A 26262-nucleotide genomic window follows, 5' to 3' on the forward strand; every position below is an offset into this window, starting at 1 on the left:
AAGAAATCTTACCCTGTATATTTCAGTATTTTTTCCCAGATTGATTGACTGACACAATCACTATCACCTGCCGTGATGTAGCCTACTCCCCACAGAACACAAACCCCTACATCATGAGACCAGTATGGCTATGTGGTTATCTAATCCTGACGGGTATTGTATCTTTAATGGTTTACAGATTTTTAAAACATCTACTTTTTAACATCCTAACAGGCTGAAAACTTTCCCACTCACTTACCTTGCAGTTACCCACAATGTCAGTTACCCACAATGCAGTGCTTGTTTAATAACAGGAGGTTGCTTATTGGTCTCCTCGGAGCCTGGCTTCCCTCAGGGTAAGTTTTCTGAATGGCGGAGGTCCCCTGAATAATACCCAGGGAAACAAAAACCTTTCTGTGTTAATGCTCTGTGTGCACTGTAGGAGAGACAAAGAAGAGAGAGTGTGAGTGTGAGTGTGAGTGTGAGTGTGAGTGTGAGTGTGTGTGTGTGTGTGTGTGTGTGTGTGTGTGTGTGTGTGTGTGTGTGTGTGTGTGAGTGTGAGTGTGTGTGTGTGTGTGTGTGTGTGTGTATGTGTGTGTGTGTGTGTGTGAGTGTGTGTGTGTGAGTGTGTGTGTGTGTGTGAGTGTGTGTGTGTGTGTGTGTGAGAGTATGTGTGTGAGTGTGTGTATGTGTGTGTGTGAGTGTGTGTGTGTGTGTGTACTGCACTCTCATTCCAACTGTACAAGCTTTTCACACAATGAACCATTGTATTTCCCTTGATATCACTTCTCCTGTTCATAAATCTCTCATTCATTCACTCCTCTCCTCTTACCCACGCACTCCCCCTCTCATCCTCACTCTTTCCGCCTCTCTTCACTCTCCTCTCTTACTCACTCTATCTCCTCTCTTCCCTCTCCTCCTCTCATTCACTCACTGCCTCCCCCTCCTCTTACTCATTCACTCTATCCCTCTCTTCCCTCTCTGTTACTCTCTCCTCTGTAAGACGTTTCCCTCCAGACCGTGATGTAGCATGCCTCGGTGTTTTGAATATGAACGCAGGAGCGTAATAATTCACTGGCTACATGCGGTCTGGGGAATAGAGCTGCGAGCCCACCTCAATGATTCACTTTCTGTAGGGCGCATTCGGTGATCTAAAGCCGCGATAAAGTACCAACAGAGTCCGTCTCTTTGGGAGGTTTCTCTTTCTCCTCATATATCCAAAAATCGCTGTGACCTCAGGGGTCGAATGTTCCTGCTTTAGCATGCGGCACAGCTCCTCTACGGGGGTGAGGTTTGAACGCATTCATAAGATATTAGGAGGTTTTGAATGCTTTGGCACTGACCGTGGGGAACACAGAACACAGAATTCAGTATCTAAAGAACCTCTGAATGTCGGGTGGGCTGGATTACCCAGAATTCATTCTTGTTTGACTTCTTCGACTACATGCTGTGAGGGAATGAGTCTGAAGAACTAAATACGGGTAGAAACAAACACACAAAAATGTGGCTGTCTTCTTAACTTTCTTGGCGCACTGATTCTGTGAGTTCAACCTAAGGCCCAAAACATGCCCTATGCAAGTCCGTGAGCACAAATGATAACACCAGGCCAACGTAGTGCAAAAAGCACAATGTGGTTGTACATACTAAATGGTTGAACGTCTGCCCCTGTGGAAATAATTTGTCAGATTCTGTGTTTTTGTGACCATTTTTGAATCACTTTTTCTTAAAATTGGTTTTCCATTCATTTTGATGTCTTTGTTCCCGTTGTTTTAAGTGTTTGTTGTATTTAAAATTGTTAAAAGAAATTTAAAAACCAATAAAACTACCTGTGGAAATAATAAACCAAAATTCAACCCGTTGTTAGCTGTTATTGTCCTCATAGATGTAAAGTTCGACGTTAAAGCTCGAAGCGACTGCGTTCGCCTGCTTGCGTAACGTATGTTTCGGGCCTGAGGGGTGGGAATGCACACAGGAACCCCTGCTGGCTCGCAGATAGATGGAAACGGGGATAAAAAAACGACTTTAACGGTCGGTAACAGGCACGTCACTGGCACCGGTTCTGCGTCTCCAACCAGCCCCCCGCACATGGACACAGCGCCGGGCGAGCCCTCGTGTCGTAACTGCGCTCTCTCGGATGGCCTCAGCTGTCCTAACAAAGGCCAACTCGTGAATGGGAGAATTGAGGTATGCCCAGTGCGCTCTCATCCCCGTTTAGGATCGATCACTTCTAAACCGCCGGGGGCTGGAGGGAGGGGTCGTCATTCCCGCAGGCATCACTAGACAAAGGAGGAACTTTTTTTTTTGCATACAGCGCGGTGTCACTTAAAAGTTACACCATGAAATGCGATCACCCATCCCACGGATTTAGCCACCGTCTTTTTGTAAAATGGTTTTCGTATGTACACACGCACATGCTGTGGTATGCGTTATGAAACAGAATCGGGTTTGGTTTTCTTTCTTTTCGCGGCTGAAAAGGTAATAGGAGTAAACTCTTCCTGCTCTTCACGCCCTGCCCTTTTATAGAGGAACGGCTCAGCCGGGCTGTTCCTCGGTTCAAGTTATTATACCGTATTACACAGTATATGAACTGAGTGTTATCTGGCCGTTTACATCATTGCAATGGGCTTATTAAATGACTCACTCTCTCGGCCTTTTGACTAGGTTCATGTTATTAAGACCCCACCTAGTGGTGAGGTATCCTAATCTCTGCCACCGCCATTAATTAGCCCGCAGTTGTGATCCTACCCCTGTCCTCGGACGGACTGATTGGCGCTGAGGAGGTTACGTTCAGCCTCGACAGAACGCAGCCAAACGTTTATCTAAACAGGTGGCGCGTTGAACATCCCGCTGCAAACTGACTGACTGACTGACGTAGGTATGGTTTACTCCTGTGTCATCTTGAGAACCTGTTGTCTGGGCTTTGAAGCACAGGCCTACGTCATTATTGATTCGGACTACACCCCCAACACACCCACCGAACGGGAGCAAACATACCTCAGAGCAAAACGTTTGCACACCGTTGGGAGGAAACGTATCGCTCAACACTGAAACCTTAGCAACGCGTTTAAAGACTGACCGTGCCCCTGGACTTGAGCGCAGGGATCTAGGACAAGGGCTGCTAGCTCTCAGCAGGACTGAGAACGCGAGGTTTGGAGATACGAGACGGATTGCGTGGTTAGGATTACGGAACGGATTAGGTTATAGATAGGTTTAACGTAATTGATTGGAAACCCGCCCTTGGGGGTTAGAAACATGCGCACAGAATAGAGAAATGAATAGTGAAATGGAAAGGTTATGGATGGCTTTATGGTTAGAAAAATGTTTTAAGGATGAAGGTTATAGATCGGATAAGGACGCAGTTGTAAATATGTATAAATTGTTAGGTTTAGTGCTTGGGATGGTGCTAGGTTTAATTCATGTGTAAGCATAGTTTACAAGACGGGTGCTTCGCCTCCCTCAAAAATCCCACTCTCTCGCGGTGTCAACATTCACACCTTCACAACTACTGAGTCGTGAGGAGGACAGAGCCTTCCCATTCAGCGGGCGTCTGCTGCCATCTGGTGGCCATAAATAAGTACTGCTGCTGTGGGGCGCTCAATGTGATTGAGAACAGTACTTAAGGACTTATTGAACAATTGCCATGAATTTAACGGTTGTTTTCTGTCGAATTTCTTTCAAGATACCAGTTTTTTTCTATTTCTTCAGTTTATGTTGGCCCTCAAAGAACTATTTATTTATGGTTATTTTTAAAATTTTATATATATCAGAATACATATTGGAACAATCCAAGAATAATTTTGCAGCTTTCAATATCATATATATTGTAACATTAAGCAATCACATTGTGAGCAATACCAGCTCTAGTGTTTGAGGGGCCCCGCCTTGCCTACTCATCCCATAAATAAAAAAATAAAATGTATTTCTAAATAGAAATTATAGGTAGGGAGCCCCCTGGTGGTCACAGGGAGCAAACGCAAGCACTTATGTTTCTTATTATTGGGTTGGGCTAGCTCTGTTTGTGAGCCTTATTCATCAGAACATTTCACAATTTTTAAAAAAAATTTCCATTTTTTGTTAGCTACAGTGTATATCACTTCTTATTTTCCTTGTAGACTTCTCTTCTTCCTGTGTGTCGTCAGGTATAACTAGAGGGTCTCTACACCGGTGCACTTGTTAAACCCGAAATTCAGTTTTTCTTTTCTATAAATTATGGGCTTTAAAAACATGGTATCAGAGTAACGTATTTTAATATGGCATGTGACATGGGAATGAGCATTTCCAGGTCCCGCCTTAACTGGGACGGCCGCCTGTCGTCTGTAGACACGGCTGTGTTCACACACAACCCTCACTGCTGGTTCGGGAGAGTGTAGAGAGCCACTCTTATTTGTGCCACAGACGACAGCTAGGGTGGAATCAGAATCATCATACTCAGCTCTCAAGCTGCACCTCTCCCCGCCCCTCCCTACCTCCCTGTAACCTTAACTGTTGTCTTTACTTGTGTTATTTACTGATGGCATTAGGATGAAACCTTTGCTTGTTTTGTTTGACTAGGTAATACATATATTTGTGTGGTGCGGTATTATTATTTTAAAAAATCTGACGATCAATTAGGCCCTGGTCCTCATCTTTGTTGTATTGTTAGCACTTAAGATTGTACATCACATTTTACTTTTTTGTCATTTGGCAGACGCTTTTAATCCAAAGCGACTTAGAAGTGCATAGGTTCTACCACAAGTCAAAGCATCACATCCCTCGAGGGTCTTTTAACACATTTATCCCTGGTTATGGTTATGCACTTTGCACTTTGTTGTATGTCGCTCTGGATAAGAGTGCCTGCCAAATGCCATTAATGTAATGTAATATGTGGCTTTGGCATGCAGACCGCGGGTACCCAATCGACCAGCAGGGGTCGCTAGACCGTGCTGAACATGGACTCCATCACTCATCAACTTAGCCGTCATCAAATCCGGCCCTGGTTTTCTTTCCTCCCTGGTAATTAGCTGAGCAATTAGTGCTACTGATGGGCCTGTCTTCACACCTGACTCTCAGGTAAAGGGAGGATGAAAAACTAGCAGGACCTTGAGCAGTGTGATTTGATGATCCCTGCCCTAACCAAATGAGGCACACAACAGCCCCATTAATGGTATATTATATTTCAGTATATCAGTGTATTCTGTTCAATCATCCCCTGCACAACAGAGAAGGCGTAGATACGCTAGGCCCCCCCCCCCCCCCCCCCCCGCCCCCCAAATCAATCACCAGAACAGATCTATGTAATTCTTCTTTCAGTGAGCACTGTGAGTAGATATCATTTTTTTTATTCATGAATTCATATACAAAGTCTTTAATTATTTTGAATTATGTTGTACCTTAAATTATAAACTATGGCTTAATGTATGAATCAATACAATAATAACATAAATCTGAATACAAAATGAACATATATATTTATATTTTTTAGTTTTAGCCATTTCAACAAACATGAAGATGAACTTGGGTATTGAAAAAGAGTATTTGTTAATATACACACACACACACACACACACTATATCTCTCTCTCACACACACACACACACACACACACACTATATCTCTCTCACACACACACACACACACACTATCTCTCTCTCACACACACACACACACACACACACACTATATCTCTCTCTCTTACACACACAGACACACACACACGCACACACACTATGTCTCTCTCTCTCACACACACACACACACACACACACACACACTATATCTCTCTCTCACACACACACACACACACACACTATGTCTCTCTCTCACACACACACACACACACACACACTATATCTCTCTCTCACACACACACACACACACACACACACACACACACACACACACACACACACACACACACACACACACACACACACTATGTCTCTCTCTCTCACACACACACACACACACACACACACATAGGTCAGAACAGCATTGCTCTAGATCAGGCTTACACTACGTGTCATTTGGAAACAGTGGTGAGCGTGGGTTGGTGCCCGACGGCGTTGCCGGGGCAGAACCAGCGGCGTAGGATGTCCTTGATCTCCTTGGTCCGGTAGCAGTAGATGAGGGGGTTGACCAGCGGGGGGAACAGGCTGTAGAACAGCGTCAGGCCGATGCGCAGGTCGGGGTTGAGCTTGAAGACGGGGAAGACGGAGCTGACGTAGACGAAGGAGCGCGGCAGGTAGTAGATGGCGATGATGCAGACCTGCGTGGCGCAGGTGGAGAAGGCCCTGCGGCGGCCCTGCGCGTCGGCGATCCTCAGCACGGCGGCCGCGATGCTGGCGTAGGAGAAGACGATGAAGGCGAGCGGCAGCACCAGCACGAACATGGCCAGCGCCAGCGAGACCCGGCGCAGCGCCCGCGTGTCGGCGCAGATCAGCGGCATGAGCGACAGCGCGTCGCAGTGGCACTGCGCGATGCGCCGCGGCCCGCAGAACGGCAGCCGCGCGGTCAGGCCCACCGTCACGCCCGGGCACACCGCCGCCGCGGCCCAGGAGGCGGCCGTCAGCGCGGACATGGCGCGGTTGGTCATCAGCGCCGGGTAGCGCAGCGGGGAGCAGATGGCCAGGTAGCGGTCCAGCGACATGGTCATCATGATCAGCGAGTTGAGCGTGCCGAAGTAGTGCACCAGGAAGCGCTGGAACAGGCAGGCGCCCAGCGCGATGGCGCCGTCGCCCAGCCAGTAGCGGCCCACGGCCTTGGGCAGCGTGGCCGTGCTGAAGCCGATGTCGGAGAAGGCCAGGCTCAGCATGACGATGTACATGGGCTTTTGCAGACGCCGCTCCACCAGGAACAGCCCCACCAGCAGCGCGTTCCCCAGCGCCGTGCTGGCGTACACCAGGAACAGGACGGCGCCCATCAGGCGGTCGTGCTCCGGGGGGAGCCCCGGGAAGCCCACGATGACCAGCGTCGTCACCTCGCCCTGCGTCCCGTTCCACTGGAGCATCCTGCAAATCACACAAATCACACTAATCATACAAATCACACTAATCAACAACATCAGCTCAGCATTTACACCCTGCGTCTCATTCCACTGGAGCATCCTGCGGGGAGAGAGGGATCAAATCAGACAAATCAAGCAAATCAAACAAATCAGACTAATCAAACGAATCAAACAAATCAACTACATCAGATCAGCATTTACACCCTGCGTCTCGTTCCATTGGAGCATCCTGCGGGGAGAGAGGGATCAAATCAGACAAATCAAACAAATCAGAGTAATCAAACAAATCAGACAAATCAGACAAATCAGACAAATCAGACAAATCAGACAAATCAAACAAATCAGAGTAATCAAACAAATCAGACAAATCAAACAAATCAACTACATCAGCATTTACATGGAACAGGTTTTTTAAATTCAAACTTATTATTTGAACGGATAGCTTAAAAAATGTTTTGGGCCTATAGCGTAGTGGTTAAGGTACATGACTGGGACCCATGAGGTCGGTGGTTCGATCCCCGGTGTAAGCACAATACGATCCGCACATAAGATCCTTGAGCAAGGCCCTTAACCCTGCATTGCTCCACAATAAGATGCGCACAGCCATTGGGCCCCTGAGCAAGGCCCTTAACCCTGCACTGCTCCAGGGGAGGATTGTCTCCTGCTTAGTCTAATCAACTGTATGTCGCTCTGGATAAGGGCGTCTGCCAAAATGCCAATAATGTAATGTAATGAATCCATTGTCAGCCACAGACAATGCAATAAAAATAAATAAAGGCTTTATTTTACAGCCCGTTAATGAGCTAATATCTACTGGGTAGGTGCACAGCTACTGGTGTAATTGTTTGGTAACTGCTTTGATTTTCAGTGGTAAGTGCTAAGAAACAGTCAGTAAGCACTATGTAAATATGTTTTACTGCCCGTTTCATAGTACTTACCTCTGAAATCAAAGTAGTAGCTTAATAATGTCCTGGTATTTAAACACTAAATGCAAGGTAATTAGCAGGCTGTAAAATAAAGCCTCAGGAAAGTATTCCATAAATTATTATTAAGAAAAAGAAGAAGAAGAAGAACAAAATCTATATTTATTATGATTATTACAATTATTCTTCAGTGCAGTGTAGAGCAGGGGGTTGTCAGACTCCTCAGGGGTTGTTGGGGGAAGTCTGTCCTGCTGGTTTTTGGCTGGTCTCAGTTCTTACGCATTTCATTTGTAAATGACTGATGTGGTGCGGGGGTCGGAGTCCCCGGCCCTGCCCTCCCTGCCCCCTGCAGAGGCATCAGGCACCGGGGCAGCCCCAGCCCGGGGGCCCCCAGCCCCCCTGGTCCCCGCCCGGACCGCCAATTATCCGTCTGCCAGACGAACACCTGGAGCCCAGTCAGATCACTGGCTGCTTCCCCATGAAAGGCCCTCTGCTAGGAGGGCAGGCCTTTCTCCTCAGAACCCCCCTGATCCTGGACCCTACAGCCCTGGTCCTGGACCCTACAGCCCTGATCCTGGACCCTACAGCCCTGATCCTGGACCCTACAGCCCTGATCCTGGACCCTACAGCCCTGGTCCTGGACCCTACAGCCCTGATCCTGGACCCTACAGCCCTGATCCTGGGCCCTACAGCCCTGGTCCTGGACCCTACAGCCCTGATCCTGGGCCCTACAACCCTGGTCCTGGGCCCTACAGCCCTGATCCTGGGCCCTACAGCCCTGACCCTGGGCCCTACAGCCCTGGTCCCAGAGAGTGACCTGTGGGAGATGCTGCTCAGGTTACATACAGTAGCAATACAAAGCAGTAGAGCCTGTGGCTCTCCAGGGCCAGGGTCCTTAACCTCCTCGCTCGCTTCCAGAACTGACCCCTTCTCATCCCACAGCCGTGATAGGACCCTGCTACAGCTTCCCCCTCTCACCCTCCTGCCACAGCTTTCCCCCCCTTTCCCTCTGGTGTAAAATAAAAACATCCCCCACATGACTGCTGACTCTTCCCTCACCTGAGCTGTGCCTCTCTACACCTGCACTACACCTGGCAAGCGGAGAACCTGGCAAGTTTTTCCAAGAATTAGCCCAGGGATCAGCAGCCCCGGTCCTGGAGAGACGCATGGGGAGCTCCAGGGCCAGGCTGCTAGCCCCTGTGTTAGCCACTCTCTGTGTTAGCCACTCCTTCTGCCCTTATTCAGTGCTAACAATTACGCCTGACATTTCCGGTATTTTGGCTACGTTTCTGGATAAGCTGAAGACTGTTCTTGTGTACCTGTATGAAACTTTTTACTCCGATATCAGATACGAGTGAACCAGTATTTGTGAATACAACAAATTAGCTTATTTAACCAGGGTAATTGGTGGAAATAATAACCTGTATATACACCGACAGTCCAGGACTGGAATGCTCACTCCTAGTTCTGACATGTAATTGATTTTCACCTATGCCCCCCTGGTAGCACAATTTACACACCTATTGTCGTCGACTTTGGTATTCCCTTTGTGAACGACAAAACCCTCAATCAAATAACCCCCTTTATTCTCCTTTTACCAAGCCAGAAGAGATTGAGTGTCTGCAGTCATTTCTCGCACACCGGGGGACCCGTTTGGTTAGTTTTTTTCCCCCTTTGTAGCCTGCTTATGTTTCTTCCACATCCCCATTGTCCCTCTCCAGGCGAGAGAAGCTTGTTTTGTTCTCCAAGAACTTTGTAGATAAAAACGTCAATACAAAAAAAAAAAAAAATTCTTTTTCGCGCTTTCAGTTTTTCAGATGCTTTTTTTGTTTCTCAAAAAGCATGTCGTTAGCGTGATATGTGGTTTCTGTTGGCCACCGTAGCCTCTGCTCCGGTTCACGCACCTATGCGAGAGGCAGTCAGAAACACTGCACCGTGCCGTATTCCTTGAAATGCGCCGACCCCGTTAGCTATTCCTGGAGAGCTGCAGCCCTTAAGATTTCATTTAAACCCTAATTTGGCACACCTCGTTCAACTAATTAGCAGCTCAACGAGATCTCTATGTTGAATGTTGAATGAGGTGAGCTTCGTTGTGGTGAAATCCTACAGGGCTGTGGTGAAATCCTACAGGAAGGTGGATCTCCAGGACCGGGGTTGGGCAGCCCTGCTCCAGCTGTTGAATGTGGTGTGCTTTGTTAGGGCTGTGGTGAAATCCTACAGGACGGCAGATCTCCAACAACTCACTCACACTGTCGAGTACCTAATAAGCAGCATTCCTTCAAAGCAAAAGATTCTGAGAAAACTGAACTCTGATAGTCATTTTAACTCTAATAGAGTGCATACCATCCCCCATTGAACCCTATTCAATTTAGTTTTTTCATCCTAGTCACAAAAACAAATTATTTCTTTTCCACTAAATCTGCACTAAAGACTAAAGAACTAAACATGAGTAGAACAATAAGACTGTCTTTGACCCGCCAAAAAAATAAAAATAAAATAAAATAATAATAATATTAAACACAAAAAATAATTACATTAAAACAGTTATCTATTGCAAGGTCAAGGTTAAATAAAACAGCAGAATAAACCCCTAATATTGAAAGGCTGGAACACAACACCTGCAATACTGAATGACCCTTACCTCACACAGTGACCAGCTTAGTCTGAGGTTTCTTGCCCTGTTTTGAGAAACCTTATATAGGCTTATCGCTGGTTTCTTTACTGTGATGAATGGACACAAATCTGTGGAGACCAGGACCTTGAGGGTGGGGGGTGGGGGGTGTTGTTTCCTTCAAGTGTACTTTCGAGAAAAAAAAAACCATGATTGTGATGGTGAGGCGATGGTGTTATTGTGGAGAAGCATGCAGTAGCGTTGTATGGTCTCTTTAGCAAATCCCTCGCTTCTCCCATTGAAATGCTCAGTTGTCTTGAGGATGCTAGTGCTAATTGCTACATCCTCCTCTATCAGTTCGGGAGAAGCACTGACAAGCGAAATTATTCTCCACAGTCGCGCGTGATGTTGCCTTCCTTTTTCCCCGATATTGTGGATATTATCTTATCGGGGGCAGCACTCAGCCACCAAACATGGAGTGGCATTACTTCTTGCTCACTGCCAGGGGTCAGACCGTCCCAGAGACCGTACGGGCTGGTGTATCCTTCCCTGTGCATTCTCAGAGCACAGACAGGGTTGTCCTGGGCGCTATTCCTGGCCACCGAGAGAACTTACATTCCATTGCATTCCATTGCATGGCACGTTTAGAAATGTGTGTTAAAACAGTCTACACATGAACGCAAAAAAGTTTTATTTCTACATAGTGTGTCATCAGGGTATACACATTATATATTGTTCAAATCAGTTCCAGCAAAATATGTGTTACCATCCCCTCAAAATATATTAAGGGCAATGCATATAAATTGCATTGATTCTTAATTCCTTTTAAGGGTGTGACGTCATAGGCTGCCTTGCCTGTTCATACGCTTTGCCTCTGAAGTTGTCTTTCATTCTTCTGTGGCCAGTCAAACATGATCAGGCTTTCCTGGACATAAAAGGTTATCTTTATGTTTTGCTTTTGTTATGATTAGTGGTATTCTTGTTCTTTTATTTATTTATTTAACCTTTATTTATACAGGGTTGACTGAGCATGCATGCTCTTTTGCAGCAACGCCCTGTTAATGACCCCACCAAGTAACCTAACCTAACCTAACCTAACCTTCTATGTTCAAATATAAAGTTTCAAGGTTGACTGGCACAGATTTGTGAAACTTTATATAATTCTCCAGTTGTGAAGGTCTGTCGGTGCTGCAGAAAATGGCCACAGAGACACAGCCTAGTGTCTTGAGCCAAGAGTTCCTGAAAAGCAGACAGCCTTTCCCTGCCTCCAGTGCGGAAAGGGCTTTGGCACAAAGCCCGGCCTCATAGGACATCCACATGTTCCCAAAGAGAAGATCGCTGCCCAGACTCCCAGTACGACGGCCATTTTACAAACCCCAGGAGCGTGAAGCCAAGCAGGGCTATTCACATGGTTCTGTAAAGGCTTTGCATATGCGCAAGATCTGACCAGACACAAGCACAAGCACACAAGCACACACACACACACACACACCCACACACACACACACACACACACACTCAGACACACACACACACACACACACACACACACACACACACACACACACACTCAGACACACACACACACACTCACACACACACACACACACACACACACCAGCAGGGGCGTCCCCGGCAGTGCGTTCGGTGTGGTGGGACGTTCGGTGATTCCTCTTCTCTTAAAGGTTCTCTGAAAGATTTTTGTGTTAAAACATTGTTACAAAACCAGTGTAGTAAATGTGAATGGTAAAAATGGTTGGCATTTATATAGTGCCTTTATCCAAAGCGCTGTACAATTGATGCTTCTCATTCACCCATTCATACACACATTCACACACCGACGGCGATTGGCTGCCATGCAAGGCACCAACCAGCTTGTGAGGAGCATTTTAGGGGTTAGGTGTCTTGCTCAGGGACACTTCGACACAGCCCGGGCGGGGGATCGAACCGGCAACCCTCCCACTGCCTGACGACTGCTCTTACTGCCTGAGCCATGTTGCCCCTTAAATCCCTTCCTACCATTGAAAAAGCCTCACTAACATGTTGACTCACCCTCTGCCTGTGTTTATAGTCCTTAAATTTGGGTTTCAAAATATGCAGTTGACGGCCTGACCCAGTACCAAAACATTGTATAACTGTACAATAATTCAAGCTCATTGGTTGAAAATTGGTTCTAATTGCCACAGCCAATGGCGTTTCAGCGTCAGCGCGTTCCCAGAGGAGGTGGAGGGATAAAGCGTGTTGTGGTTTCAGGGTGTTTGTCGCTGAAATGACCTGTTGTACCTTTAAAGCGCACAGAGGGCTGTCTCCCGCTCGTGGGAGCGTCGGCTGTGCCGTGGAGTCGCAGGCGAGCCCGCACTGCTGAGGATGAGAAACCGCACGTCTCATCGGCCGGCGGCCTTAAGAAGCACGCGTTATGTCACATCGGAGAGAGACCATACTGTTGCACCCAATCATGAGATATGTCACATTGGAGAGAGACCGTACCGCTGCACCCAATCACGAGTTATGACACACCGGAGAGAGACCAGACCGCTGCACCCAATCATGAGTTATGTCACACTGGAGAGAGACCATACCACTGCACCCAACCATGAGTTATGTCACACTGGAGAGAGACCATACCGCTGCACCCAACCATGAGTTATGTCACACTGGAGAGAGACCGTACCATTGCACCCAATCACGAGTTATATCACACCGGAGAGAGACCGTACCGCTGCACCCAATCACAAGTTATGTCACACTGGAGAGAGACCGTACCGCTGCACCCAATGTAAATGTAGCTCAGGCGGTAAGAGCAGTCGTCTGGCAGGTTGCCGCTTCGATCCCGCCCTGGGTGTGTCGAGGTGTTCCTGAGCAAGACGCCTAACCCCTAAAATGCTCCTCACAATCTGGTTGGTGCCATGCCAACCACGGACACTTGCTTTTCCCGTGTTCTCGCCGTGAGCGCACTACCGGAGCGAAAGAAGCCTCGGAACTCACCGGCGAAAACAGAGAAAGTGAAGAACGGGATTTGGTAAACGAGTGGGGGGAAGGGAGGGTTCTGTCTGTCATGGCCGACCTTAATGGAGAGGGAGATGGAGAAGCAGGAGTTTCACAAAGAGAGCAGTGAGAAGGGTAGATTTGTGGGGAAAAGGTATTTTATTCTGAAATTGAGGTGACTGTCTACAAATTAAGGTATACAAATGTCCAAGGTGTTTAGCGTCGAGCACATTAATCGCTTCTGCAGTCAAGCTTCTCTCAAAAATGACATTTACAGCAAGGCCTGTAGGCTGTCGAGTTCACAGTAGAACTACTATGTTGGGAATAGAGGTTGTTGTTATGTTTGTAAATGTAAACAAATGTAACCCTTTATCTTTCTGAATCATTACACTGCTGATTTAAATTGCCTTATTTGTCCACGTGGCTAATCTTTGTGTCTAGCGGTAAACTTAATTTAAATTGGCCTGTAATCTAACCACTGGTGATCTCATTTCCACACTCACTGTTTTCTGACAGTAGGTCAAACACTCTGCCTCATTTACTGTCGTCTTTTGAAAAATTTCTGATTTTCTTGTGACAAGTTTTAATAGCAGTTATTTTATCATGCCCTTGCACAATTACATTTACATTTGTTTTTCTATTAATGAAAAGTGAGGCTTATTTTAGTTGAATGCTTTTTTAAAATTTTTATTAACTTTAAATTACAACTTTTTTTATAAGCCATAGTTGCTTATAATTTGTTTTGTGTAATACCGTTGCCTTTTCACTGGTACGGGAATATCTCTGTGGTTCTATTTTATGTGTATTTTATACTGTACAGAATGATAAGAACAGCCGCTTCAATTTAGCTAGACATGTCATCCAGGAGTTCCACAGAGCAGGATTAGTTAGTTAGCTGGATAGCTGCACTGAATAAAACCCACAGAGCAGGATTAGTGAGGCAGATAACTGCACTGAGTAAAACCCACAGAGCAGGATTACTGAGTTAACTAGATAACTGTACAGAGTAAAACCCACAAAGCAGAGTTACTGAGTTAGCTGGATAACTGCGCTGAGGAAAACCCACAAAGCAGAGTTATTGAGTTAGCTAGATAGCTGCACTGAGTAAAACCCACAGAGCAGGATCAGTGAGTGAGCCAGATAACTGCACTGAGTAACACCCACAGAGCAGGATCAGTGAGTGAGCCAGATAACTGCACTGAATAAAACCCACAGAGCAGGATTACTGAGTTAGCTGGATAACTGCACTGAGTAAAACCCACAAAGCAGGATTACTGAGTTAGCTGGATAACTGCACTGAGTAAAACCCACAGAGCAGGATTACTGAGTTAGCTGGATAACTGCACTGAGTAAAACCCACAGAGCAGGATTACTGAGTTAGCTGGATAACTGCACTGAGTAACACCCACAGAGCAGGATCAGTGAGTGAGCCAGATAACTGCACTGAATAAAACCCACAGAGCAGGATTAGTGAGGCAGATAACTGCACTGAGTAAAACCCACAGAGCAGGATTACTGAGGTAACTAGATAACTGTACAGAGTAAAACCCACAAAGCAGAGTTACTGAGTTAGCTGGATAACTGCGCTGAGGAAAACCCACAAAGCAGAGTTATTGAGTTAGCTAGATAGCTGCACTGAGTAAAACCCACAGAGCAGGATCAGTGAGTGAGCCAGATAACTGCACTGAGTAACACCCACAGAGCAGGATCAGTGAGTGAGCCAGATAACTGCACTGAATAAAACCCACAGAGCAGGATTACTGAGTTAGCTGGATAACTGCACTGAGTAAAACCCACAAAGCAGGATTACTGAGTTAGCTGGATAACTGCACTGAGTAAAACCCACAGAGCAGGATTACTGAGTTAGCTGGATAACTGCACTGAGTAAAACCCACAGAGCAGGATCAGTGAGTGAGCCAGATAACTGCACTGAGTAACACCCACAGAGCAGGATAACTGCACTGAGTAACACCCACAGAGCAGGATCAGTGAGTGAGCCAGATAACTGCACTGAGTAAAACCCACAGAGCAGGATTAGTGAGTGACTGATTATCCAGCTAACTCGATAATCCTGCTTTGTGGAACAGGCCCCAGATACAGCTGTTGATTACGCAGCTATCTCAGGTAATCCAGGGCCTCTATTACAAAGCAGGATTACTGAGCTAGCTGGATAACCTCAAGTAAAAGATATGCAGATATGGGTCAGGAGCTTCAGTTAATGTTCACATCAACCATCAGTATGGGGAAAAAAATGTATCTGTGATTTTCACGCACAACAGTCACTAGAGTTCGCAGAGAATGGTGTGTCAAACCTCTAAGTGGATAGGCTAGAGCAGCAGAAGACTTAATATGTCTAATAAATACCTAATAAAGTGCTCACTGTGCATATATCAGTCTTCCACAGGGACTCAGTTGACCTTCTTTTACATTAAATGCATTTATACAGCTGTATCTGTGTATCCTGAAGCCATTCAGGTTAATGACCTTCCCCAAGAGAACAACAGCAGTCTTGCCTGCAACAATCAACTATATTTTAGGAAATGTTGGAAAAGATTAGTGTATTTTTCTTTAATAAAGAATTTAAAATAATTTTCATAATGTTCAACTAAAAATAGGAGGTATTTTCTTCATTCTAAATGAACATCCTATGTGAGTCATTTCCAAATATAATATGTTGTAATATGTTTTTACAGTCATATACTGTAATGATTGACATCAGGACTTGGAGTGCATAGTGCAGGGCTCAGTGCTCCCATTTTAGGAGCGTTTCCTCCTGAAAATGAACGTGCAGTAACTGGGAAAATATTTAGGGGCACATTCAAAATATGGGCTTTATTAATGCACTCCTAAATTTTCAGGAGAAAATATGAATGTTTCTTTCTGCTCTAGTGTCTGAATTGAGAAGCTTTTTCCTACTTTTACACTTTACTTTACTTTACTTTGCTTTTAAAAACCCTTATTTACCAGGCGAGATCCGCTGGGAACATGTTTGTCTTGTGCAAGGACACCCGGGGAGACGGGCCCGAGAGAACAGCTGTAAGTGGGAGGCTGAGGGGGAGCGAACAGGGGCAAAGCCCCCCGGGGCTCCTTTCAGATTAAGGGCCTTGCTCAAGGGCCCCTGTGGCCCTCAAAGGGGCAGAGCTGTGCCCTTTTCATTTAGGGACCCAACTTCATCCCTCCGGAGTCAGCCCACCCGCGTGTCCCCCGGGGAGCCTGAGCCAGGCAGCCGGCCCCCAGGCTACCCCCCTGCCCGGGGCCGAGCTCCGTCTGCTGCTTCTGAGGAGAGGAAATGACCCCCTTATCATGACTGGGGTATTCCCGGAGAAAGAGCATTTATTTTCTGCAGAAAGGGTCCTGTGCTTACACTCAACAAGGTGCATGAACTGAACAAGGAAGAGGGCCCTACCTTTTATCGTCAAAAGCTTTACTAATTAATAATACAATCATATCCTACATCTGATTGGTACGTGGTTAAAGCGTAAGCATATTGTAAGGTATCACAGAGTAAATGATTGATTGTAGCTGATTGTATAGCGTGAACACTGAATGAGCACATTTTGACTCTAACCTTCAACGTTACATGAACAGGCTCTGGAACAGAAATGATCATATGGTCTCCTTCAGTCATATGTTTTCAGGATTCAAGATAAAGTGTCGACTCTTGACATGAGTTAGATAACATGAGGTGGGAGCCGGCCAAAGGTGGCACAATTCCTGCAATGTGAGAGAGAGAGAGAAAGAAAAAGGCACACACACACCACACACATAAAATATTTCTAACTTCTCGTTAGCATTGGGAGGCCGATACCAAGAGAAAGAGAGAGAGAGAGAGAAGAGAGAAATGGGGAGAGAGAGCGAGAAAAGAGATGGGGAGAGAGAGAGGAAGAGAGGGAGGGAGAGAGGGAGAGGCCTTGAAGCCTTGTTGAGGGACTTATTGCTATACCTGTTTCTTCAGAGGCCTAACTGGAGAACTTCAAATGCATACACCTATATTATATTTGCTCATACAAATATGAACTATACTCATCCCCTCCCCACCCTGAAGGGGGTCATGGGTCATGGTGACTGTGGACCCCTTTGGTGGCCTATGTCGCGTATCCATCAGCCCTGGATGATGGGTAATGTAGTTTAATTCCTCTACATTCTCTACTGTCACCCCTGTCCTGTAGTCCATAAACTTCAAACATAAAACAACAAGTAGCTCAAAGGTTTAAAAGAATACTTTAAGTTAAGCTGAAATGTGTCTGTTGCATTTGCACTTTCCACGTTGACACTGCAGACAGTGGCAAGCACACACTGGCAGCGGAGGGAGAGGGGGTCATCAGCATGATCATTGGACGTGGAAAGTGCAAATGCAACAGACACATTTCAGCTTAACTTAAAGTATCCCACAGAAACTCACTGATGCATGTTAAAGTGTCAGGGTTGAGATCATTACATTCAACAATATTGCTAACACTACAATAATGTTACATTAATTGGCATGAACTAATGTAGTTGTTAACTAACTACTGAGAGGGTATGAGTTCTGTCGAACTCTGTTAATATATTTGTACATCATTAATTAGTTTGAACAACTACATTAGTTAATGAAAATTTATATTGGAATGATCAATAAAGCAGTTTGTTAATGGTTAACTAATTGTATGTTTATCCTACGGTTTGCTATTGTTTAAACATGCATGTAGCTAATACATTAGTTAGTAGTTAACAAATACATTTCATGCTTTATTAATGTATTTGCACATTATTAATTCATGATTAACAACTCCAATAGTTAATGCAAATTCATGAGCCTTATTGTAAAGTGTGACCACAATATTGATACATTATTTCTCTCAGTGTCATTTTTAATATTTTATTTTAGTAGGCTTGTGAATATACTTTGCAGGCAAAGTAACTTGCTTTCCATTGAAGGTCGAGTGGACAGTGGGTCTGCACTCTATGTATTTTCTCCCCATCATTCAAACGGTGAAAGCAGAGAGGCCTACGAATAGGCACGGGGGTCACAAAGTTTGAGAAAGTACTAGGGCAGGGGACTCAAACTCCCAGCTGCTCATGGGGATTCAGACGCGAGGAGTCGGCCAGTCTCCACCCATGGGCTCCCCAAAGCAACAAAGTAATTATTGCTTGAACGAAAAAAACAGCATCATTTATATTTTAACACAGTACATCCCTGTCACTCAGTGCGGTGGCTCTCTCTCCTTCGAGACCTCCCTGAGCGCTTGCACCAGAATGGCGACACGCGTCCGCCCCCTGGCAACATCACGTCACTCTGCCGCCCCGCTCAGACAAACAAGCCGCAGGACGGAAAGCTGCCTCGTGGGTGCGAAGCCCTCGTCAGCGTCCTCAGGAGTCTTCTGGGCCCAGTAAACAGCCCCTAATTAGCAGCTCAATTAACGACCCGGCACCTGAGCGGATGACACATCGCTGTCCGTTATTGACAGCATGATGCAACTGTTTTTCTGCCGCTGCCACTGACACAGACGCAGCCTGGAGTAGGCCTGTGTGCCTGCGCTAAATTTCTATTCTTTTGATAATGACCCCAGTTCTGACCTTATTGTAACTCCCAATATACGCAGCATGTAGTGAAGTAGTCAAGTGATTCGAAAATTAAGCTCAAGGAACTTTGGAACTTGGCGTACGGAAAATAATGCATTCTAGGATGTCATGCCGAGATAAAAATCTGCGCACCATTTTCCTTTACATTACATTACATTATTGGCATTTGGCAGACGCTCTTATCCAGAGCTCTTATCCTTTAACCTGTTAAGGTGTGAGATCAGAAATGTGCCATTAGAATATTCTTAACTGAACATTCTAATGCTGATGGTAACAATCACTACTGGTTGTTGAAAGTTCTAGAACCCTTGGTGACCAATGGGGCATCCACACACTGCAAAAGAAAAGCATGGCCTAAGTGTTTTCATCTTCAAAGTCTTTAAATCTATTTTCTTCTCTCTCACGTAGAAAGTATTAGCTTGTTTTAAGTTCACTTGTTCGACAAATGAAAGTTTCTTACCCCATTAATATAAATAAGACTAAAACACTTGTTGAGACTGACTTTTTTTTTTTTTTGCAGTGCCGTTTGTTTTCACACACTGAACATTGTTATGTTCTCGTAACACAGATACGACAGGTCTAACTGGCATAGCTGGATTTCATAGCAGGGATGAAATCAGCTTTGTTCATTTCTGTACCTTACTCTAAGCATGTATGCACTTTGGAAAATGCCTCTGGATAAGAGCTTCTGTTTTAATGCCCAGACGTAATGCTATCATGCTACAATGTAGCATTCCACCATCAGCATCCCTGCTAATGTGAGTTTGAGTATCCCATGAGGGGGGTCTAACAGAGTGCTGTTATTAATTATTAGTTGAATTAAATGCGCAATGGGGCAAACACAACAGCTCTGCAGATTCAAATCCCACGGGAGGCACTGCCATTATTCCACCGAGGCAAATAATTAACTTTAATTTGCTCAGTGAATACTCAGCTCTATATGCTGGGGTATGGCATTTATATATATATCAATTGTACAGCGCTTTGGATAAAGGCGCTATATAAATGGTAAATGGTTGGCTTTTATATAGCGCCTTTATCCAAAGCGCTGTACAATTGATATATATAAATGCCAACCATTTACCATACGCTGATGGTGAAAAATGCAACTTGTGTCAGTCGCCCTGGATGAAGGTGTCTGCCAAAGCAAACCCAGTACATTTAAATAAATAAATAAATAAAAAGTTCAAGTGCTGTTGTCGAACGATTTGAACGCACGTTTAGACAAATGAGCTGAAAGAAGTCAGCAGTCTCACGAGAGTGTGTGAGTGTGTCTGTGTGCGGTTGCTCCATCAAAGTCCTCGAGAGTCTTGAGAAAAGAGTCAACAAGTCTTCATTAGCAGCTAAATTAAGGATCCCACACCTGAGACAAACGTGCTGACAAATGATGTGCTGTCACTCTCGTTCCCAGAGGCAGCCAGGTGAAATAATTGTGTTTGTTTGTGGAGATGCATGACTTGCCCATTAAATCCCATACGTACCCTTCTCCCTGGCCCCTTCAATCTCCAAACCACATGAATAAGACTAAAGTTTGGATATACGATACACTGACGCATGTATTTTGCTTTGAATTGGGGTAGTTGTGCATTTAGTAATGTGTATTTGTGTATGCTTTGGCTAGTGTTGGTATGAGCTTTGTTTTAGGTGCAGCTACACTGAGTGACTTACTTTCAGCCAATCCAGAAGTCCTCACATCAAAACACAATTATTTACTAAAATCAGTCCCTGGTATCATATAGTAGCCCTGCCTGTTTTTTGGATGAAAAAGCAAACATAACCCCCTCATCGCTAACTAATACAGATCAGAGGTGGGCGATGCAGGCTGCTGTTTTGCCGGCTTTCACGGCAACTTTTGACATGAAGTATTTAAGTATTTAAATCGTGTTAGAATTGCAGAGATTGTCTGCATCTTGAGGTCACCAAGTCTGAAAAATAACCAGAAAATGGCACCTCCTCACCAAACTCTTTGGCTGGCACGAAGACAGCTCATACTGTGCACAATAAACAAAACCAAGCATCTGGAGTTTGCCAAATGTCATTGGAACTATGACTGGAAGAGAGTGCTACGGTCAGATGAGGCCAACATTTTGGCAATACACACAATCAACAAGGAGAAGCACCTCATACCTACTGTCAAATATGATGGTGGGACATTGATGTTTTGGAAATGTTTTTTCTGCCAGTTATCCAGGAGCACTCTTTAACATCAATGGCACAATTAATTCAACAAAGTACCAGGTAATTTGCCGTTGTCCAGTAGGCTGGACAATGGCAAACACACTCCAAACACACATCCAAATCCACACAGAAATGGTTAAGTTAAAACAACATCCATGTTCTGCTATGGCCATCCCCTTTCATACAGTGAGAACTTTTTTAGGTATGTATTTGACTTATTTTTTGCAGCTGGTGTACAGGTCTATCTAATAAAATGCTCACTGAGTGTACATAGTCCCTCCATTTTAGGGGACAAAAAGTAATTTGAGAGAGAGAGAAAGAATGAGAGAACCCTATAAACGCTCCCGAGTCGTTAGCTCCCGAATTATTGTTGTGTTCATATTTCTATAATAATATAAACCAGATAGTTAAAAATACTCTCCGGGTGTGAGAACAGCAGTTTAGATGCTTATCAGCCTCTTATTTACAAAGCAGGGCAATAAAACTCCAGCCTCCCCCCACACCATGCTCACAGTTTACAACACCTCGCAACAGACTCAGACAATAAACAGCATATTCTAATAATCCTTGATACCATTTCTCTAAAAAGTTTTTTTTAGAAAAAAAAAAATTTGTATGACAAATATGCAGCAATAGAGCCAATACTTTTTCTCAGCACTGTACATCAGCATTAGATTGTAAATTCAACATTCTCATCACATATTTGTGATTGTACACCTTAAAGGGATAAAACGCTCACAAAAAAACAAACTAAAGACAATCAAGTGTTACCAGGGGCGGTTCTAGGATTTTCTTTACAGTGGTGGCCAAGGGTTGTCTGGGGGTGGCCACCACATCTCCTGGCTTCACATGCAAGAAACATTTGTGGGGGTTTTTTATGTTTTTATTGTTTCATGTGTGAAAAAACAAAGACAAAACAAAATGCATTACTAGTCTACTCAGACATAAATGAATAGGCTATAGGCTACTGATACGCTAATGTACAGGATGACATTAACAACAACAAATAAATAGGCTTTTGTCATCAAGAGCCTTCTCTGAGCTCACAAACAAAAGTTAAGACTATTCAGTAGACAAATGCTCTAAACAAACAAACAAAAATGCAGAATGCAAACCCTGAGTATCTTTCTCTGCATTAACACAAAGGCTCTTTCTTTGGTGCGCTGTGTGCAAAAATAGGCACTGTGGCAAAAATGTGGCATGGAATAAGGAATAGAATGTTCAGGGACTTGGAGCATTCTATTCCTTATTCCCTGTCACACTGCCTGAGGACAGTGCTCTGAGGAGCCTCTGCACCAATGATTGACATAGTATATCATATGATAACAATATATGATGTAATGTAAGACAATTAGATGTTTATGGATCAAGAATAAAAACAAATATCTTGACCATATTTAAGGCCATTAAAGTCAAGGACTGTGTTCTGCAGAACAAACTACAAGGGGTAGAGCAATCCCGGCCATGGTACACCAACATAATACCATTTTACAGATTTGTTTCAAGTGGAGAAAAAGAATAACATGAAGTGACGGGATAAGTAACACATGCATCAGAGCTGATGAGAATGTGATTTTGAACAAAGCAAGAATGTGTATTATCATCGTTTAGACATTTGTTACTATAAATAATAGTCTGACCTGTAACTAGGCCTGTTCAATAATTTGTGATAAGGATCTATAACAAATTAACTTAATTCATCATTTTAATCATATAAATTAATTAAAATTATGATAATACATTGTTGCTTTGTCCAAAATCACATTCTCGCCAGCTCTGATGCATGTTACTTATCCAGTCACCTCATGTTAGTCTACAGAGAACAAAAACTCAACAACGACATGAGAAAAAATAGCTTTATTTAAATTAAATATTTTCAAACAATAGAGGGGTCAGACACAGGGATGTTGTTTAGCGCCACATAATTTTAATGTTCACAAACAAATGTAATATACATTTCATAATATTAATACATCCTTTAAGACCTCATTTACAATATCAACATTTCACATAGAACTCAGGAATTCCTTAATCGCGACGATTAATCAATACAGCACGACAATAAGGCTTCTTGGTTTGCAACCTAGCTAACTTTCCTAATGGCTGTTTTGTTTGTAGGCAAGTCACAGCTTTCTTTTGTGGAAAGGCAGTTGTAAATACCTTTATGTTTTACTGTTTATTGCGTGTAGCAGGTCGATAATATGCGCTGGCATTGTAGCTAACGTAAGCTAGCGACAGTTATTATATGACTAGCTAGCTAATTTAACATGAACGTTACGCCAAATTAGCAGTTTGGCTATATAGATTTAGTTGACTAGTTAGTTAGGCGGCACGGATGGTGCAGTGGGTAGCACTGCCGCCTCACAGAAAGGAGGTCCTGGGTTCGAATCCCCGTCGGCCGGGGCCTCTCTGTGCGGAGTTTGCATGTTCTCCCTGTGTCTGCGTGGGTTTCCTCCGGGTACTCCGGTTTCCTCCCACAGTCCAAAGACATGCACGTTAGGCTGATTGGAGAGTCTAAATTGCCCGTAGGTATGAGTGTATGAGTGAATGGTGTGTGTGCCCTGCGATAGACTGGCGACCTGTCCAGGGTGTATTCCTGCCTTTCACCCAATGTATGCTGGGATAGGCTCCAGCCCCCCTGCGACCCTGATCAGGATAAGCGGGTTCAAATAATGGATGGATGGATGGACTAGTTAGTTAGCTAGTAGTACACAAGGGGGCCATATTATATTAAACAAACACAGCATTCAAATAATTTATTTCTTGTTGAGACTAACGGTCGTTAGCTAGCTAGCTAGTCAGTAGTCTTCAATTTAGTCAGCTAACACTGGCTAACGTCAGCAAACTAGCTAGTTTGATGTTATTTAATGATGATATTTCAATGACATTTCAACCATAACCTTAACATTCAAACGTTAACATTCATATTTCAACCATAACATTCAAAATGTTTAACCTGTCACCCTGACAAGAGCAAAATATAGATCTTAAAGGCTTACACATTTCACTTAGAAGTAAATTCACCATACAACTTGTCCTGTCACGATTTTTGCAGCACATTTTCCAGCCTTGCAACTGGGAAAAACGGATTGACTGGTAAAACAACCAATGACGTGCCAATGCGGTGGCCAATCAGATTGGCACTTCTGACAGGCGGGCTTTTGACGCACATTTGGAAGCTTTTATAGACGAGTTTACGCGCCGTTTGTTTTTTGTGTGGGAGGTGGGTATTTAACTTCCGGTTCCCATCACTTTGTTGATAAAAAGCCAACCAAAGAAAACCCATTCCCTGAACTGTGGTTGGGATACGACCGCCCTCCCCAGAGAAAGAGACGCAAACTGGAGCGAACCACCGGCTGCCAGATCTTGAATCAGAGGGTAAATTAAATTGAGCTAGCTGGCTAGATTTGTGGTTAAGTCATGTTAGTTTTGTGTTGAGCTAGCTGGCTAGATTTTTGGTTAAGTCATGTTAGTCATGTTATTTTTGTGTTGAGCTAGCTGGCTAGATTTGTGGTTAAGTCATGTTAGTTTTGTCATGTTAGTTTTGTGTTGAGCTAGCTGGCTAGTTTGGTGGTTAAGTCATGTTAGTCATGTTAGTTTTGTAACGTTGCCTGGTTTAATGCTGGTTACCTAGACAGTAGCTTCAACAGAGATGTTGTCTCTACTATCGTTACTACTAGCCACTATCGTTAGCCCAGCTGGCTGGCTATTGCCAGAAACCCTAGAGAATCAGAAACAACTCCAATGCCAGATAGCCTACTAGGAATTTGCTGTGGTCAGTTGGTGCATAACACTGCTGAATAGACAACGTTAGATACTGTTGTCTATCCAGCAGTGTTATGCACCAACTGACCACAGCAAATTCCCAGTACGTGTAAAAACCTACCTGCCAATGAACTTGATTCTGATATTCTGATTATGACCAACCTCATTGTGGCAGGCAGGGGGCGTTGTTAGCTGACTTAGATTAGACTGAGTGGGAATGAAGAAGTGGATATATGTTGCATGGCTGACGTGTCTCTTTGCTTCTGACTGACAGTAACTGACGGGCGGGAGCCGACGCGCGTCAGTGGACGGGGAGAACCGGGAAAGCAGCAGGAGACGCAGGCAGAGAAACGGAGCGATCTGACTGAGACTGACAAGCCCCGGGACTGTCTGCACGTTCAAAGACTCTTGTACTTAAATAAAATCTCCCGTCAGTGCCCGACCAGAGCTGTCTGTGCCTTCTTCGGGGCTAATAATCCCCCTGTCACCCACACTTATACTAATCAATAACAGTACAGCCTAACGGTAGATAATTTGATTGTTAGCTACAGAAGTTGTAAAAATAAATAAATAAGACATAGCTAACTACCTTCCACAGGATCGCAGCTGCGTGGCTACATGATCGCCCTGGTCCAGCTACACAACTGCAGCCCGCAGTCTCCACGTCTCCTGCCTCCGTTACCACCACCCACGCATTGTGCCAGGAATTGTTGAGACACTGGCTGGGTTCGACATTTGCCTTCAAATACACAAAGCTGTCGTGTCTGTATGTTAGTACACAACCAACTTTGTTGCTGTGGAGATATTGGTAGGCTTCTGAGCTTTTTAGATTTTCCACAGCGTTGCCGTCTACCGCCATTGAGTCCACGAAGTAGGAACAAATCTTGCTGTATGTGATGTTGGGCCATTTAGACATATTATCCTCCCAAGTGTGTACTGTATACTAGGGGTGTGTATTGGCATGAAGCTGGCGATACGATACGTATCCCGATATAGGGGTGACGATACAATATATTGCGATATATTGCGATACTGTAGGCAAGACGATATATTGCGATTTTCCATCCCTATTTTCCATCAGAAAAAATCTGGCCAACTTTCAGAAAAATCCATAGCATAAAACACACAGTGATGCAAAAACATACTGTTTATTTTTAAAATATTTTTGTCAACATTTCTGTCTTCTGTCTATACAAAATAAAAAAAATCTCATTAAAATTAAATACTTTAGGACAACTTGTGCAATAAAATAATGTCCTGTAGGACAACTTGCAGTG

The 26262-nt window shown here is 44.4% G+C and overlaps 1 protein-coding gene across 1 annotated transcript; it reads right to left on the reverse strand.

Moving 5' to 3' along the window:
- Nucleotides 1-5977: 5977 nt before the first annotated feature.
- Nucleotides 5978-8172, reverse strand: or30bu1 (odorant receptor, family 30, subfamily BU, member 1). The gene is made up of 3 exons (XM_061249475.1): nucleotides 8164-8172; nucleotides 7690-7739; nucleotides 5978-6929 (listed from the first exon to the last, which is right to left on the reverse strand). The coding sequence occupies exons 1-3, from the start codon at nucleotides 8170-8172 to the stop codon at nucleotides 5978-5980; spliced, it is 1011 nt and encodes a 336-aa protein (XP_061105459.1).
- Nucleotides 8173-26262: the final 18090 nt, after the last annotated feature.

This window comes from Conger conger, chromosome 7, assembly GCF_963514075.1.
Source record: "Conger conger chromosome 7, fConCon1.1, whole genome shotgun sequence".
Classification (NCBI taxonomy): Eukaryota; Metazoa; Chordata; class Actinopteri; order Anguilliformes; family Congridae; genus Conger; species Conger conger.